Here is a 12,059-nt window from a genome sequence, read left to right as displayed (position 1 = left end):
GGTGCAGGCCACAGTAAAGGGAATTACTGTAATCTAGCAGTGATGTAATAAACGCAATGATTACAGTCTCCAAACCTTTGTGGGGCAGAAACTGTTTCAATTTAGTGACTACCCTTAACCACTGTGCTCATGTGTTTCTCGAAGAGAAGATGACTAAGATTGAGGTGTTTAAGAGAATTGTGCTGAACAGCAATAATGCTATGACTCAGTACAGTACAGTCAGCTATTTTTGTCCATTTCAAGATGTCACACTTAACTGATGATTGATTATAAAGCTTGTTTATCATGCTGTCCCCGGAGAGAGCCCTGATCTCAGAAGATCCTCGAGCCTGGGGCTCCCTCCCATTTGAAAGGTGAGAGGGGAGTTTGAGCTAAGGTAGATCTGGAGAACTCCCCTGCTGTAGCTAATAAACAGATAGTGATCGCTCTTAAGAGATAACTACTGACTAGGAGCACGTCTATGGTGCTGATTTGGATAAGTCAATTAACTTGATTTTGGATGGTGGGAGGAAACCGTGGGGTCCGAGGGAAACCCACGTGAGCACGGGGAGAACGTGTAAACTCCACACAGAAACGTCTGCTGGCTTGGTAAGAACTAGAACCAGTGACGTTCTTGCTGTGAGGCAACAGTGCTAACCACTGGGCCATCGTGCCACCTAACTAGGAAAGGAGGAGGAGTAGGAGTGGAAGGGGGGATTCTTCAAATCGAAGATGGCTGTGAAATGGAACTGGGGATATTTATAGTGGCTTAGGAATTGTTTGATTAGTTAATCATAAATTGGATAATGCAGGTTCAGACACAAGCAATCATAAGCATCTAGTTTCCTCTCAAAACTAGTTTATAAATAAACTTAACTTAAACTGTCAGAAGCGAACCATATCGTAACACTTTTTAGGGATCTTTGCATAACGGTACACTGGAGCCATTTCACAAGACACATTTAACGATGATCAGCATCTTAAATCCTTAAAAGTTTTTAATATTTAGATTTTTTAAAAACCTATAAACGTTTGTAAGTATTTCTGTATGTATTATATCATCTTTGCGTTAAATAAAATGAATGAGCGCTTGTGTGAGGTGTGTTTAATGCAGTGTGTATGAGGGCAGGACAGTAAATCTGACATTATTCTCTCTTCTGGATGCCTGTCATGGTCACCAGCGATCCAGCCTGTGCAGATCGCTAATGGACTGCAAATCCGCTATATAACACGAACTACATATCCAGCCATGCACCGCTCACACGCACCTGTTCCTCATTCGGTTGATTACACACACTCACTGGGAGCTGCTCATGAACTGATTAGATCAGGGGTGTCCAAACTCGGTCCTGGAGGGCTGGTGTCCTGCAGATTTTAGCTCTTACTTGCCTCAACACACCAGCGAGGATGTTTCTAGAAAGCCTAGTAAGAGCTTGATAAGCTAGCCCAGGTGTCTCTGATTGGGGTTGGAACTAAACTTTGCAGGACAAGAACCGAGCTTGGACATGCCTGGCTTAGATGGACTTTGAATACAGCGCACACACACGCACACATCACGGCTGAGTCTTGTTTAACTGTATTGTGAACTTTACGATGCATTTTCCTAGCCAGTTTTGACCCTCGCTATGTTTCGTTTGTTTAGTGTTTATTCCTGCCTGCTGCCTGTCTCTGACCATCCGCCTGTTTACCGACCACGACTCTGGACATCTGGTAGTTCCTGGGCCCTATAATACACCCGGCGCAATGTGGCGCAGTAGACTTTTGCTAGTTTCAGCTTGGCGCAAGAGTGGTTTTGAGGCGTTGCGCTAGGCTGTTTAAATAGCAAATGCATTAGCGCTCATATCTGCGCCCATAGGCGTTTTGGTCTAAAAAGGAAGGTGTTCTGAGGCGGACCGCTGGCGCGTTGCTCTTTTGAGAAACTAAAATAGATTTTTCATTAGACCAAAACAAACCCGGTCTAAACTCCAGCGCAGAGTTGCACCTCGCTTACACACTGCTTAATACACACAAGAGAGCAATAGGCAAATATCTTTACATATGAAAACATTTAAATATTAAGGATATATATAGGATATAACAAGAATAGATATAGAATATAAATATAAAGGATTAAAATATTATAAAACATATTATTTTCTAGCCTACAGAAATATGAAAAATCACTGCTTTTATGTCTTCTTCATCTCGGGAGGCTTTTTCAGTTCATTCATAACAATTTGCTTTTGTATAATGTTATTATTATTAGCAGTATTATTTATTATATCCATATTTATATTTGTTTTATTAAAAACAAGCTTAGATTTGCCCACCTGTCAGGTTTTAGACCATATGGGGCTCAGCATGTGTTTTAGGATATAACTCAGGTTTTTGAGCACATTTTGTTATTATTGTTCATTTATTCGTTTGCTGGAGATTAGAACTGAATTTAGAAATAGTTTTGAAACAAATATTTGCGCTTAACAAACTAAATTAATTATTTATAGACTTGAATTGATGTCTGTGTGTAAAGGTTTCCCTATCCAAGAGCGAAAGTGAAAGTAGATCCATTATCTCTCATTCTCACGCAGTAGATGCTCTGTTTAACTGTTTTCTGTTAACTGTTCGCTTGTGAAATGCTCAGATTTTTCCACTTAGACTTACTTTGCGTTCTGTAAATAGCGAATGCGCTCTTGGCGTGACGCAGCTGGCTCTTAAAGGGAATGGGAGATGAGACTCTGATTGGTTTATTCTCAAAACACACCTATAACTCATTAAGAGAATAAACTAAACCCTTTTAGACCATGCGCCACGGCGCAAAGCGGATTTTCCCGTCCTTAAATTAGCAAAAACGTGTCCTGACACGCCCTGAAAGCGTTTGCGCCCTGTGTTTTGCGCTCTGCGCATGGACCGTCAAAATAGAGCCCACTGTGTTGATCATTGCTTGCCTGAGCTTTCTCATAATGAATCCTGCATTTGGATCCGCACCTCCCTTTGCATGACACTGCCGTTATCAGTCTCACACTATTGTTTTCTTCTTCTGAAAGTCTTGATAACACTATCATGGAGTTTTTTTATTATGCGAGCCAATAGGATTGTAAATAAAATGATTCACTGCGCTCTGAGTTTACTAACTATGACGACTTGAGCCGTCCCTTTAACTAGAACATTACAGGAATGTTTTTATAATGTGAAATGGTTTGCTGGGTATGCTTGGTCATCTTTAATCCTGATTGAATGATTATTTCTACCGCAGTGGGGAATTCCTCATACAGGATGTCACTTCTTATGACCCCAGTCAGTTCAGAACACAATAGCTGTGTGTGAAAATAACACACACCTGGTATTATGATTCACACTGGCTGTCAAGCAGCACTTCAAGCAGATGGAGAATAAAGGCAGGAAGTCTATACGGCCCCGGTTTACACCTGGCTTTAATGTGCAGGGTTTTGTGATCAGATCACGAGGGGTCAGCACTAAACACAGGAGCGAACTGAAAACACACACGCTGTATGAAGGCAGTCAGAAATGTGTGTAACCACATTATGCATTATGTTGCTCGAAGGCTCATCCGTTTGTGTATTGAGAAAACAAACATTTCAAACGGCACCGTTCACGATTACGGCTCCTGTATTTTACTTTCAGCAACGGTTCGCATGCAGTGTTGTTCACAGTATGTCATAGGATGCGTCCGAAACCGCATACTTCCATACTATATAGTAGGCTTGGGCGGTATCCAGATTTTCATACCGTCAAACCTCCTCCGTATTTTACCCCGGTATTACCGTGCATAATAAAAAAATATGACGTAAAGCGACCTGAGGTTCCCGGTCACCTGTCTGTCTTGTACGTATTAGAGATCTGCGTGGGACACACATACACACACACACAGAGCGCAAGAGAGACGCACAGCACCACACTCTCTTTCTTTCTCTCACACACACACACACACAGAGCAAGATGCACAGCACCACACACGCACTTTCTCTCGCTCTCTCTCTGTGTGTGTGTGTGTGTGTGTGTGTGTGTGTGTGTGTGTGTGTTCGTGTGTGCTTGCATGTGTGTGTGTGTGTGTGTTTCCGAGTAAAGCGCGGGAGCGGTCGCACAGTCTTACAATATCGCTTCCGAGCAAGCGAGCACGCAGGCATCCATGTGGATGCGGTGTGTTTCTGTCTTTCTCTCTCATTCACACACACACACACACACACACACACACACACACCCACACACACACACACACACACAGAGAGAGAGAGAGAGAGAGAGAGAGAGAGAGCACCAAGCGACACACAGACAGCATGCTCTCTTATTTACACACACACACACACAAATACACACACACATACACACACACACACACACACACACACACACTGCAGGTGATTAGATGCGCGATTCGAAATCTTACCTCACCTCTCTCTCTCTCCTCCACACTGTCCCGTCATGACAATCACGCATACTTATTTGTAGGCATTAAATAAATAATATTTATTATATAATACTTGTCTCCAACTTAAGTGAATTGTTTCTATGACGGTATAACGGTATCGAAACTGACACCGTTGCTATTTTTAGATATCGCGGTATACCATTTTACCGAATTACCGCCCAAGCCTACTATATAGTACGCTAAAATGCAATAAACCGCACTTCAGCAACATTGATTTGAGGGCGCACAAGAAGATCTGCGCTTGAGCAGCGTATAATTGAGGGGGCATTAAGTTGTGCGCGAGCAGAGGAAATCGGCGCGCGAGCAAAGAGATTCGCATGCTCGTATTCTATTACATAAATGCGATCTCGACTTGTAATACTGCGCACACGACATCTGTCATTGAAATAAATAACGCCACAGGTAGTTGGTAGATCTGAGTAAAAAAGAGGAAACACTGCCACCTATGATCAGATCACTGGAAACACATCTAAACAGACTCTGTGTGTCAGTCAGTCACCTTGTGCTGGGTCAACTGTGTCTTGATCTTGTCTGGGTCGTTGGCGATCTCCAACTCAGTGTCCAGCGCTCGCTCTGACTCCTCCAGCCACTCCATCAGTTTGCTCCAGGACTCATGGAACTGCAGAGGACAATCCATTAGTGTTGCACTCATTATATTACTGCTAAACATTTGCTATTGCTATCATTTCTGCACTTAATAGTTTTAATGCCTCATCTCTGATAGCTGATTTCTTTTCTCTTTGTCATGATGACAGCACATAATGTTAGACTAGATATTCTTCAAGACACTAGTATTCAGCTTAAAGTGACATTTAAAGGCTTCACTAGGGTAATTAGGGTAAAGTTAGGGTAATTAGGCAAGTCATTGTATAACAGTGGTTTGTTCTGGAGACAATCCAACACTAATATTGCTTAAGGGGTCGAATAATATTGAGCTTAAAATGGCTTTAAAACAATTAAAAACTGCTTTTATTCTAGCCGAAATAAAACAAATGAGACTTTCTCCAGAAGAAAAAATATTATCAGACATACTGTGAACATTTCCTGAATCTGTTCAACATCATTTGGGAAATATTTAAAAAAGAAAAATTGACAGAAGGGCAAATTATTATAACTCTATAGGGCATATATGTGTGAGTATAACAGCTTGTCTTTTAAATGCAGTTTCTCCCAGTATATCCTGCTTCTGCACCTGTTTAGCACGTTTCCTGGCGTCGTCCAGCAGTCGTCCTCTCTCCACAGAGCGCTGAACCACTTTCTCCCAGCGGCTCTGAACGCTCAGCAGGAGGTTTTTGATCAGCACCACGTCCTGTTTCTGACTGAAGTACTTCAGGTGTGTTCCTGTCTTATCCAGCTCCATGATCTGATCCCGGTGAGAGTTCACCTCCGTCACGAACACCTGCCGAAAAAACACACAGGATCAGTTTTAAGAGGGTATCTGCAGAATTGAGACTTTTTAAGACCTTTTAAATTAATTCATTCATTAATTTTCCTTTGGCTTAGTCTGATTTATCAGAGGTTGCCACAGCGGAATGAACCGCCAACTATTACAGCCATACACCCATTCACATGCACTTCTGATGGCTACTTCCAGCAGGATAACGCACAATGTCATAAAGCTCAATCATCTCAGACTGGTGAACATGACGATGAGTACACTGTACTCGAATGGCCTCCACAGTCACCAGATCTCAATCCAATAGAGCAGATTTGAGATGTGGTGGAATGGAAGATTGGCATCATGGATGCGCAGCCGACAAATCTGCAGCAACTGCGTGATGCTATCATGTCAATATGGAGCAAAATCTCTGAGGAATATTTCCAGTAGCTTGCTGAATCTCTGCCACGAAGGATTAAGGCGGTTCTGAAGGCAAAAGTGGGTCTAACATGGTACTAGTAAGGTGTACCTAATAAAGTGGCCGGTGAGTGTATATGAAGTAATAAATCATCTCAAAGCTCTGACCTTATGCTCGTCTATCTGGAACATGATGGTCTCCAGGATGAGTGAGGCAGGAGACACCATGGTGAGTGTCTGTTCGGCCTGCGTCAGCCAGTTAATGAAATCCTGCAGTGAGTTATGGAAGTCTGTGGCCATCGCCAGAGCCTCCTCCAGTTTGACCTGGACACATTAAAACACACATTAACACACACAGTTGATCTTGAAACTGAGATTCAGATTGTAAATTGAGCATTAAATTCATAGATGCACTACATAAAGATGTGCTCCCTTGTCTGTATTTTAGTCCAAATATCTTAAGACTCTTAAATCAAGAAGCCTTTTTTTAGACAAGCAAAAAATATTGTCTTGTTTTCAGAAATAATGTCAACATTAGGTGTTTTTTTTTAATAAAACACACATAATAATCTTGTTTTCGCTTTGAATTCGACTAAATCTGTGGACTTTTTGTTTTGCTATTTCTGTGGATAATTTTGTCAATTTTCTATGGAATGATTCTGAGTGCAAAGGAGCTGAAAACCTAAATAACATAAAACAAATGATGACTCTTTACTTTTTTCCAAGCTTTAAAATTCTAATTTAATCAATGAGAACCACTTGTTCGGTAATCAAAGATATCCAGTAGTATATATCCACTCTCATAGAAAATATTACGTTACAAATTATATAGAATAGACAAATCAAGATTTACATATTCAGTAATATAACAGAAATATTTAGCCTGAATGAATAAGTACATTTATATATGTTTACATAAGTAAATAGTTAAAAATAAGGGCCAACATCCTCCAGAATTATCTTCGGATTTCATTGTGTGCAGAATCAGTTTGGGTTTACAGTTGAAGTCAGAATTATTCACTCCCCCTTTGATTTATTTATTTTTCTTCTTTTTTTAAATATTTCCCAAATGATGTTTAACAGATTCAGGAAATTTTCACAGTATGTCTGATAATATTTTTTCTTCTGGAGAAAGTCTTATTTGTTTTATTTGGGCTAGAATAAAAGCAGTTTTTAATTTTTTAAACACCATTTTATGGACAAAATTATTAGCCCCTTGAAGCTGTATGTTTTTTCGCTAGTCTACAGAACAAACCATCGTTATACAATAAATTGCCTAATTACCCTAACCTGTTAATATAATTAACCTAGTTAAGCCTTTAAATGTCACTTTAAACTCTATAGAAGTATCCTAAAAAACATCTAGTCTAATATTATGGGCTGTCATCATGGCAAAGAGAAAATAAATCCATTATTATAAGAGTTATTAAAACTATTATTTTTGAAAATTGTGGAAAAAAATAAACAGGGGGGCTAATAATTCTGACTTCGACTGTACATCTGTCTTTAAAATGTGAACATTGATTCTACCCCAGTATTTTTAATGGAGCTTCAGTGCTTGCTACTGACGGCGCTTGCGTTTACACTCTTTCATCTCGTTTTCCGCTTCAACAACTAAACAAATGCTTAAGTCTGTTTAACTGACTGTATTTTATTTACATTACAACATCGATGCTGTAAAAGCAACCGTATGAAATTGAAAATAGTCACATTAACCTTTAACCGGAGGTTTATCGATAGGGAAAACAACACTAGCGAATAGCCCATTGTGCTTGCTAAGAAAAGCTAGTAACAAGCCAGCACTTGCTATTTCCTGGAACAAGATGTTATGTTTTGCGGTCTGAATCCTTTTCCTACTGTCACTGGAGGATATGAGACACAGGAGCTTCTCTTGGATCATAATCACACGCTGATCTCATCCCGCAGATTCTGACTCACTGTACTGTGATGTGGTGTCTGCTTAGCGTCAGATGAGAGGAGATATATTTGTGAAATCTGCCAGATCTAATGGATGACTTCAGTGCTACAGACCAGGCTCTGTGTGGTCAGGTTGTTAGTAAAAAGATCCTGATTTAACACAGCTACATGAGTCAGGTTTACATGGCAACACTTTGCAATATGGTTGTATTAGCGCATTTACTGACATCAACAAACAATGAACAACATTTATTCCAGTGTTTATTCAGTTTCGTTAACGTTAGGTAATTAAAATAAGGTTGTTCGTTCTTGTTTACTCACACTAACGATAAGCATGAAATTGGATGTTAATAATGCATAGGGATGTAACGGTATCAGAATGTCACGGTACGGTAATACCTCGGTATGAATGGCACGGTACGGTATTTATTAAATAATTTACAGGAAAAACAAAACTAATGATAAGACTCGAAAAAAGTGCCAAGTGTTTATTTACCTCAGCACTGAACATATCAATGACATACTAATTAGCCATCTATCTGTAAGCTTTGAAACAGGAACTTCAATTTTTAAATTTTAATAACAAAAAACTATTAAACCATATAAAAAAATAAAGTTTCAATTTAGTATTGTTGAAAACTCATCACATTCAACATTTAATCACTCACTCACTCAGACAGAGATGGGGTTTTTAAGGAAAATGATCATATAACTATAATCTGGTAAAAGCTGGGATCTCTGGGCATGTCCCCTGCAACAGAAATAAACCCCTCTCATTTGGGACTGAGGTTTCTGGGACAGAGAGATATGATTTAGCCAAGGTGGACAGCAGTGGGTAACGTTGTGCATTGTCTTTCCACCACTTGAGAGGACAAGCCATGAGTGAGATAGAGGTCTCTTTACGGTACAAGTCAATAGCCCCTTTCACACAGTGATACCGGTAAATATCCGGAAAATTTCCGGAACGACTTTACCGGTATATTGAAAAAAGCGCTGTTCACACAGGCGAGGACGTTACGGAAATTTTCCGGAAAAGAGCATTCACACATCCATTCCAAAATACCGGTAAATTCTGACATCATTCACCACAAATGAGCTTTAAACGGCTGCGCTTGTGTTTGTAAACATTTGACTAAATTACAAACTCTGTGGATGATCAATATTGTGAACAACTTTCGCATGTCGAGATGTTCATAATATGTGCGTGTGCAGGCACTCACAGGCTGTTTCAAAGGCGCACGCAAAGCTTAAAGGTAAACAGCGGCTTGTCATAAGCATCTCATCGATGATTATTTACACAGTTGGCATTAAGAAGAACATATAAACGTGATCTGACTAACTTCTAGCAGCTAAATGTGTCTGGAAAAATATTCAAAGGCTTTTATTCTCATAAACCGCGCGGACGTAAATGCGTCTGACTGTTGTGATTGGCTAAAGCAGACGTCTCACGTCAGCACGTTCTAGACGTGCACGCGCTTATTACGGGAATCTTCCTTCTGCATTCACACAGCGCAGCATTCCGGCAAATTACCGGTAATGTCACAACTTCTCTTTCCGGAAAATAGCCAGAACGAATTTACCGGTATTTTCAAAAAGGACCTGTTCACACATACAACTGCCGGCAATTTTCCGGAAAGGTCTGTATGTGTGAAAGGGGCTAATGTCTGCATCAATCTAACAAGTGTGCTGTGTTCTGCAGTCCCCATGACTGCTATTAGTCGTATTCCCCGACTTATATTTCACCACAGTCTGGCAGTGCCTGCATACTGTTTTTGTCTTCGTCTGTCACCTTTTCCCCCTTTTCATATCTTTTTAGAGAGAAACCGAAATGCTTCCACACATCTGATTTAAACCCCACTTTAGGTTCGATCATTTCCTCTTCCTCTTTTGATCTTCGATCATTTTTCTTCCCCGCTTCTAGCAGCACACTCCATTTCCGCATTACTGGATCTGTAGTGACAACAGACCGCAAAGGATGATGGCCACGCCTGGGCTGATGGGAATTGTAGTTCCCGCTACCTCCCGTTCGCTTCATTCGCCTGAGCAAACTTTTCTCAGAAATATAGTTTTATTGAGTCATGCGCCTACGGTAATATTGAAAACAATTACTATTGCGGTATGACGGTGTTTACAATATTGCTACATCCCTAGTAATGATTAATCAATGCTGTGTAAGTATTGCTCATTATTAGGTTATGTTACTAAATACATTTACTAATGAAACCTTATTTTACGTGAATCTTGCGTTACCAAAGATGAATAGATACTATATTAAATGTATTGTTTATTATTTGTTCACGTAAGTAAATCAACTAACTACGTCGTACCATGTTGTAAAGTGTTCCCAAAAAATACATTTAAAGATGACACGGCTGAGTAAACGATGACAGAAGTGGAGTTTTTGGCTGAGCTATTCATTTATTCCACTTCAGCACCTTTTCACAGACAACACGCAACCCGAGTTTGTTCTGTAGTGATTTAGAGCTCAGTTTGGCATGTGCTCAAGTGCAAAAAAAGATTTATTAGACCAAATCAAAGCAAACGGCTCACAGATCTGATATCACAGCTACAGCTGAAGCTCACAGTGTTTCCTCTAATATTTGTTCCTCTGGAGAAAGTCTTATTTGTTTTATTTCGGCTAGAATAAAAGCAGTTCTTATTTAATTAAACCCATTTTAAGCTCAATATTATTCGCCCCTTCAGCAATATTAGTGTTGGATTGTCTCCAGAACAAACCACTGTTATACAATGACTTGCCTAATTACCCTAACTTCACCATAATTACCCTAGTGAAGCCTTTACATGTCACTTTAAGCTGAATACTAGTGTCTTGAAGAATATCTAGGCTAATATTATGTGGTCATCATGACAAAGAGAAAATAAACCAGTTATTAGACTTGAGTTATTAAGGAAATTAGTTAGCCTTCATAGACTGGATATGGTAAATCAGACGCACCTTCCTCTCTTTGACTTTGGCCTGAACACTCTCCCACTTGTCCTGCAGGTTGCGCAGGTCCAGTTCGGTGGTGCTGTCTTGACCTTCAGGGGTCATGGCCAAAATCTGCTGTCCTCGCTCAAGGAGATGCTTGTATATTTCCTCCTTTACCTCCAGCGTACTGCAGAGCTCCTGCAAACACATACATGCGCACACACACACACACACACACACACACACACGCATCATGTTTACTGTGCAAAGAAAAATGTATTATGTTTGAGTGTTGATGTTAAGCAGAAAGAGTAAAGAGTGTGTTTTGAGGTGCAAAACCTCTAAGTGGCATCTGAAATGTTTACTGAACAGTTCAATAATGTCATTTTTATGTCAATGAATAGTTTCTTTTGTTCACTCAAAAGTGAAAAATTCAAGTTTCTGTCTTCTGTTGAATGCTAAATATTATATTATGAAGAAAGCTGAAAGCCTGTAACCATTGACTTCTATAATAGAAAAAACAAATACTATGGATACTGTCAGTGGTTACAATGACAAATATTAACTCAATGGTTACAGGTTTTCAGCTTTCTTCATAATATATTCTTTAGCATTCAACAGAAGACAGAAACTTTTATTTTTCACTTTTGGGTGAACTAACCCTTCAAAAGAACCTCAAAAGAAAATATCTCTTTAATTCCCTTAAAAAAATGTAATATATAAATTTATAATATATAAATATATATATACAATTTTATGTTTAAGGTAATTAAAGCTATACATATATATAATATATATATATATATATATATATATATATATATATATATATATATATATATATATATATATATATATATATATATAATAGTATTGTCATATAATACATCGCATCCCAAATAATTCACATTTACAAGATATATTTGTGCGTACTGTGTATATTTTTGTGTATATGAATAAATCCATGACTTTATTGTGTGAAATGCTTATAATTTTAAAATGCTTATATTTAA

General features: G+C 39.2%; 1 protein-coding gene across 50 annotated transcripts in view; it reads right to left on the bottom strand.

Annotated features, from left to right (window-relative positions):
- The window catches only part of dst (dystonin), a 291,360-nt gene that overhangs the window by 48,725 nt on the left and 230,576 nt on the right, over nt 1-12,059 (bottom strand). For all 50 annotated transcript variants that reach the window (XM_073920444.1, XM_073920447.1, XM_073920445.1 and 47 more), the window contains 4 exons: nt 11,074-11,244; nt 6,369-6,524; nt 5,598-5,804; nt 4,905-5,024 (listed from right to left, as the gene is read on the bottom strand). In XM_073920444.1, the coding sequence (XP_073776545.1) occupies nt 4,905-5,024; nt 5,598-5,804; nt 6,369-6,524; nt 11,074-11,244 (654 nt within the window). The remainder of the gene's footprint in view (nt 1-4,904; nt 5,025-5,597; nt 5,805-6,368; nt 6,525-11,073; nt 11,245-12,059) is intronic.

The sequence above is a fragment of the Danio rerio genome, chromosome 13 (assembly GCF_049306965.1).
Source record: "Danio rerio strain Tuebingen ecotype United States chromosome 13, GRCz12tu, whole genome shotgun sequence".
Lineage (NCBI taxonomy): Eukaryota > Metazoa > Chordata > Actinopteri > Cypriniformes > Danionidae > Danio > Danio rerio.
The sequence above is the reverse complement of the archived record's forward strand: the minus strand, read 5'-3'. Positions and strand labels throughout refer to the sequence as shown.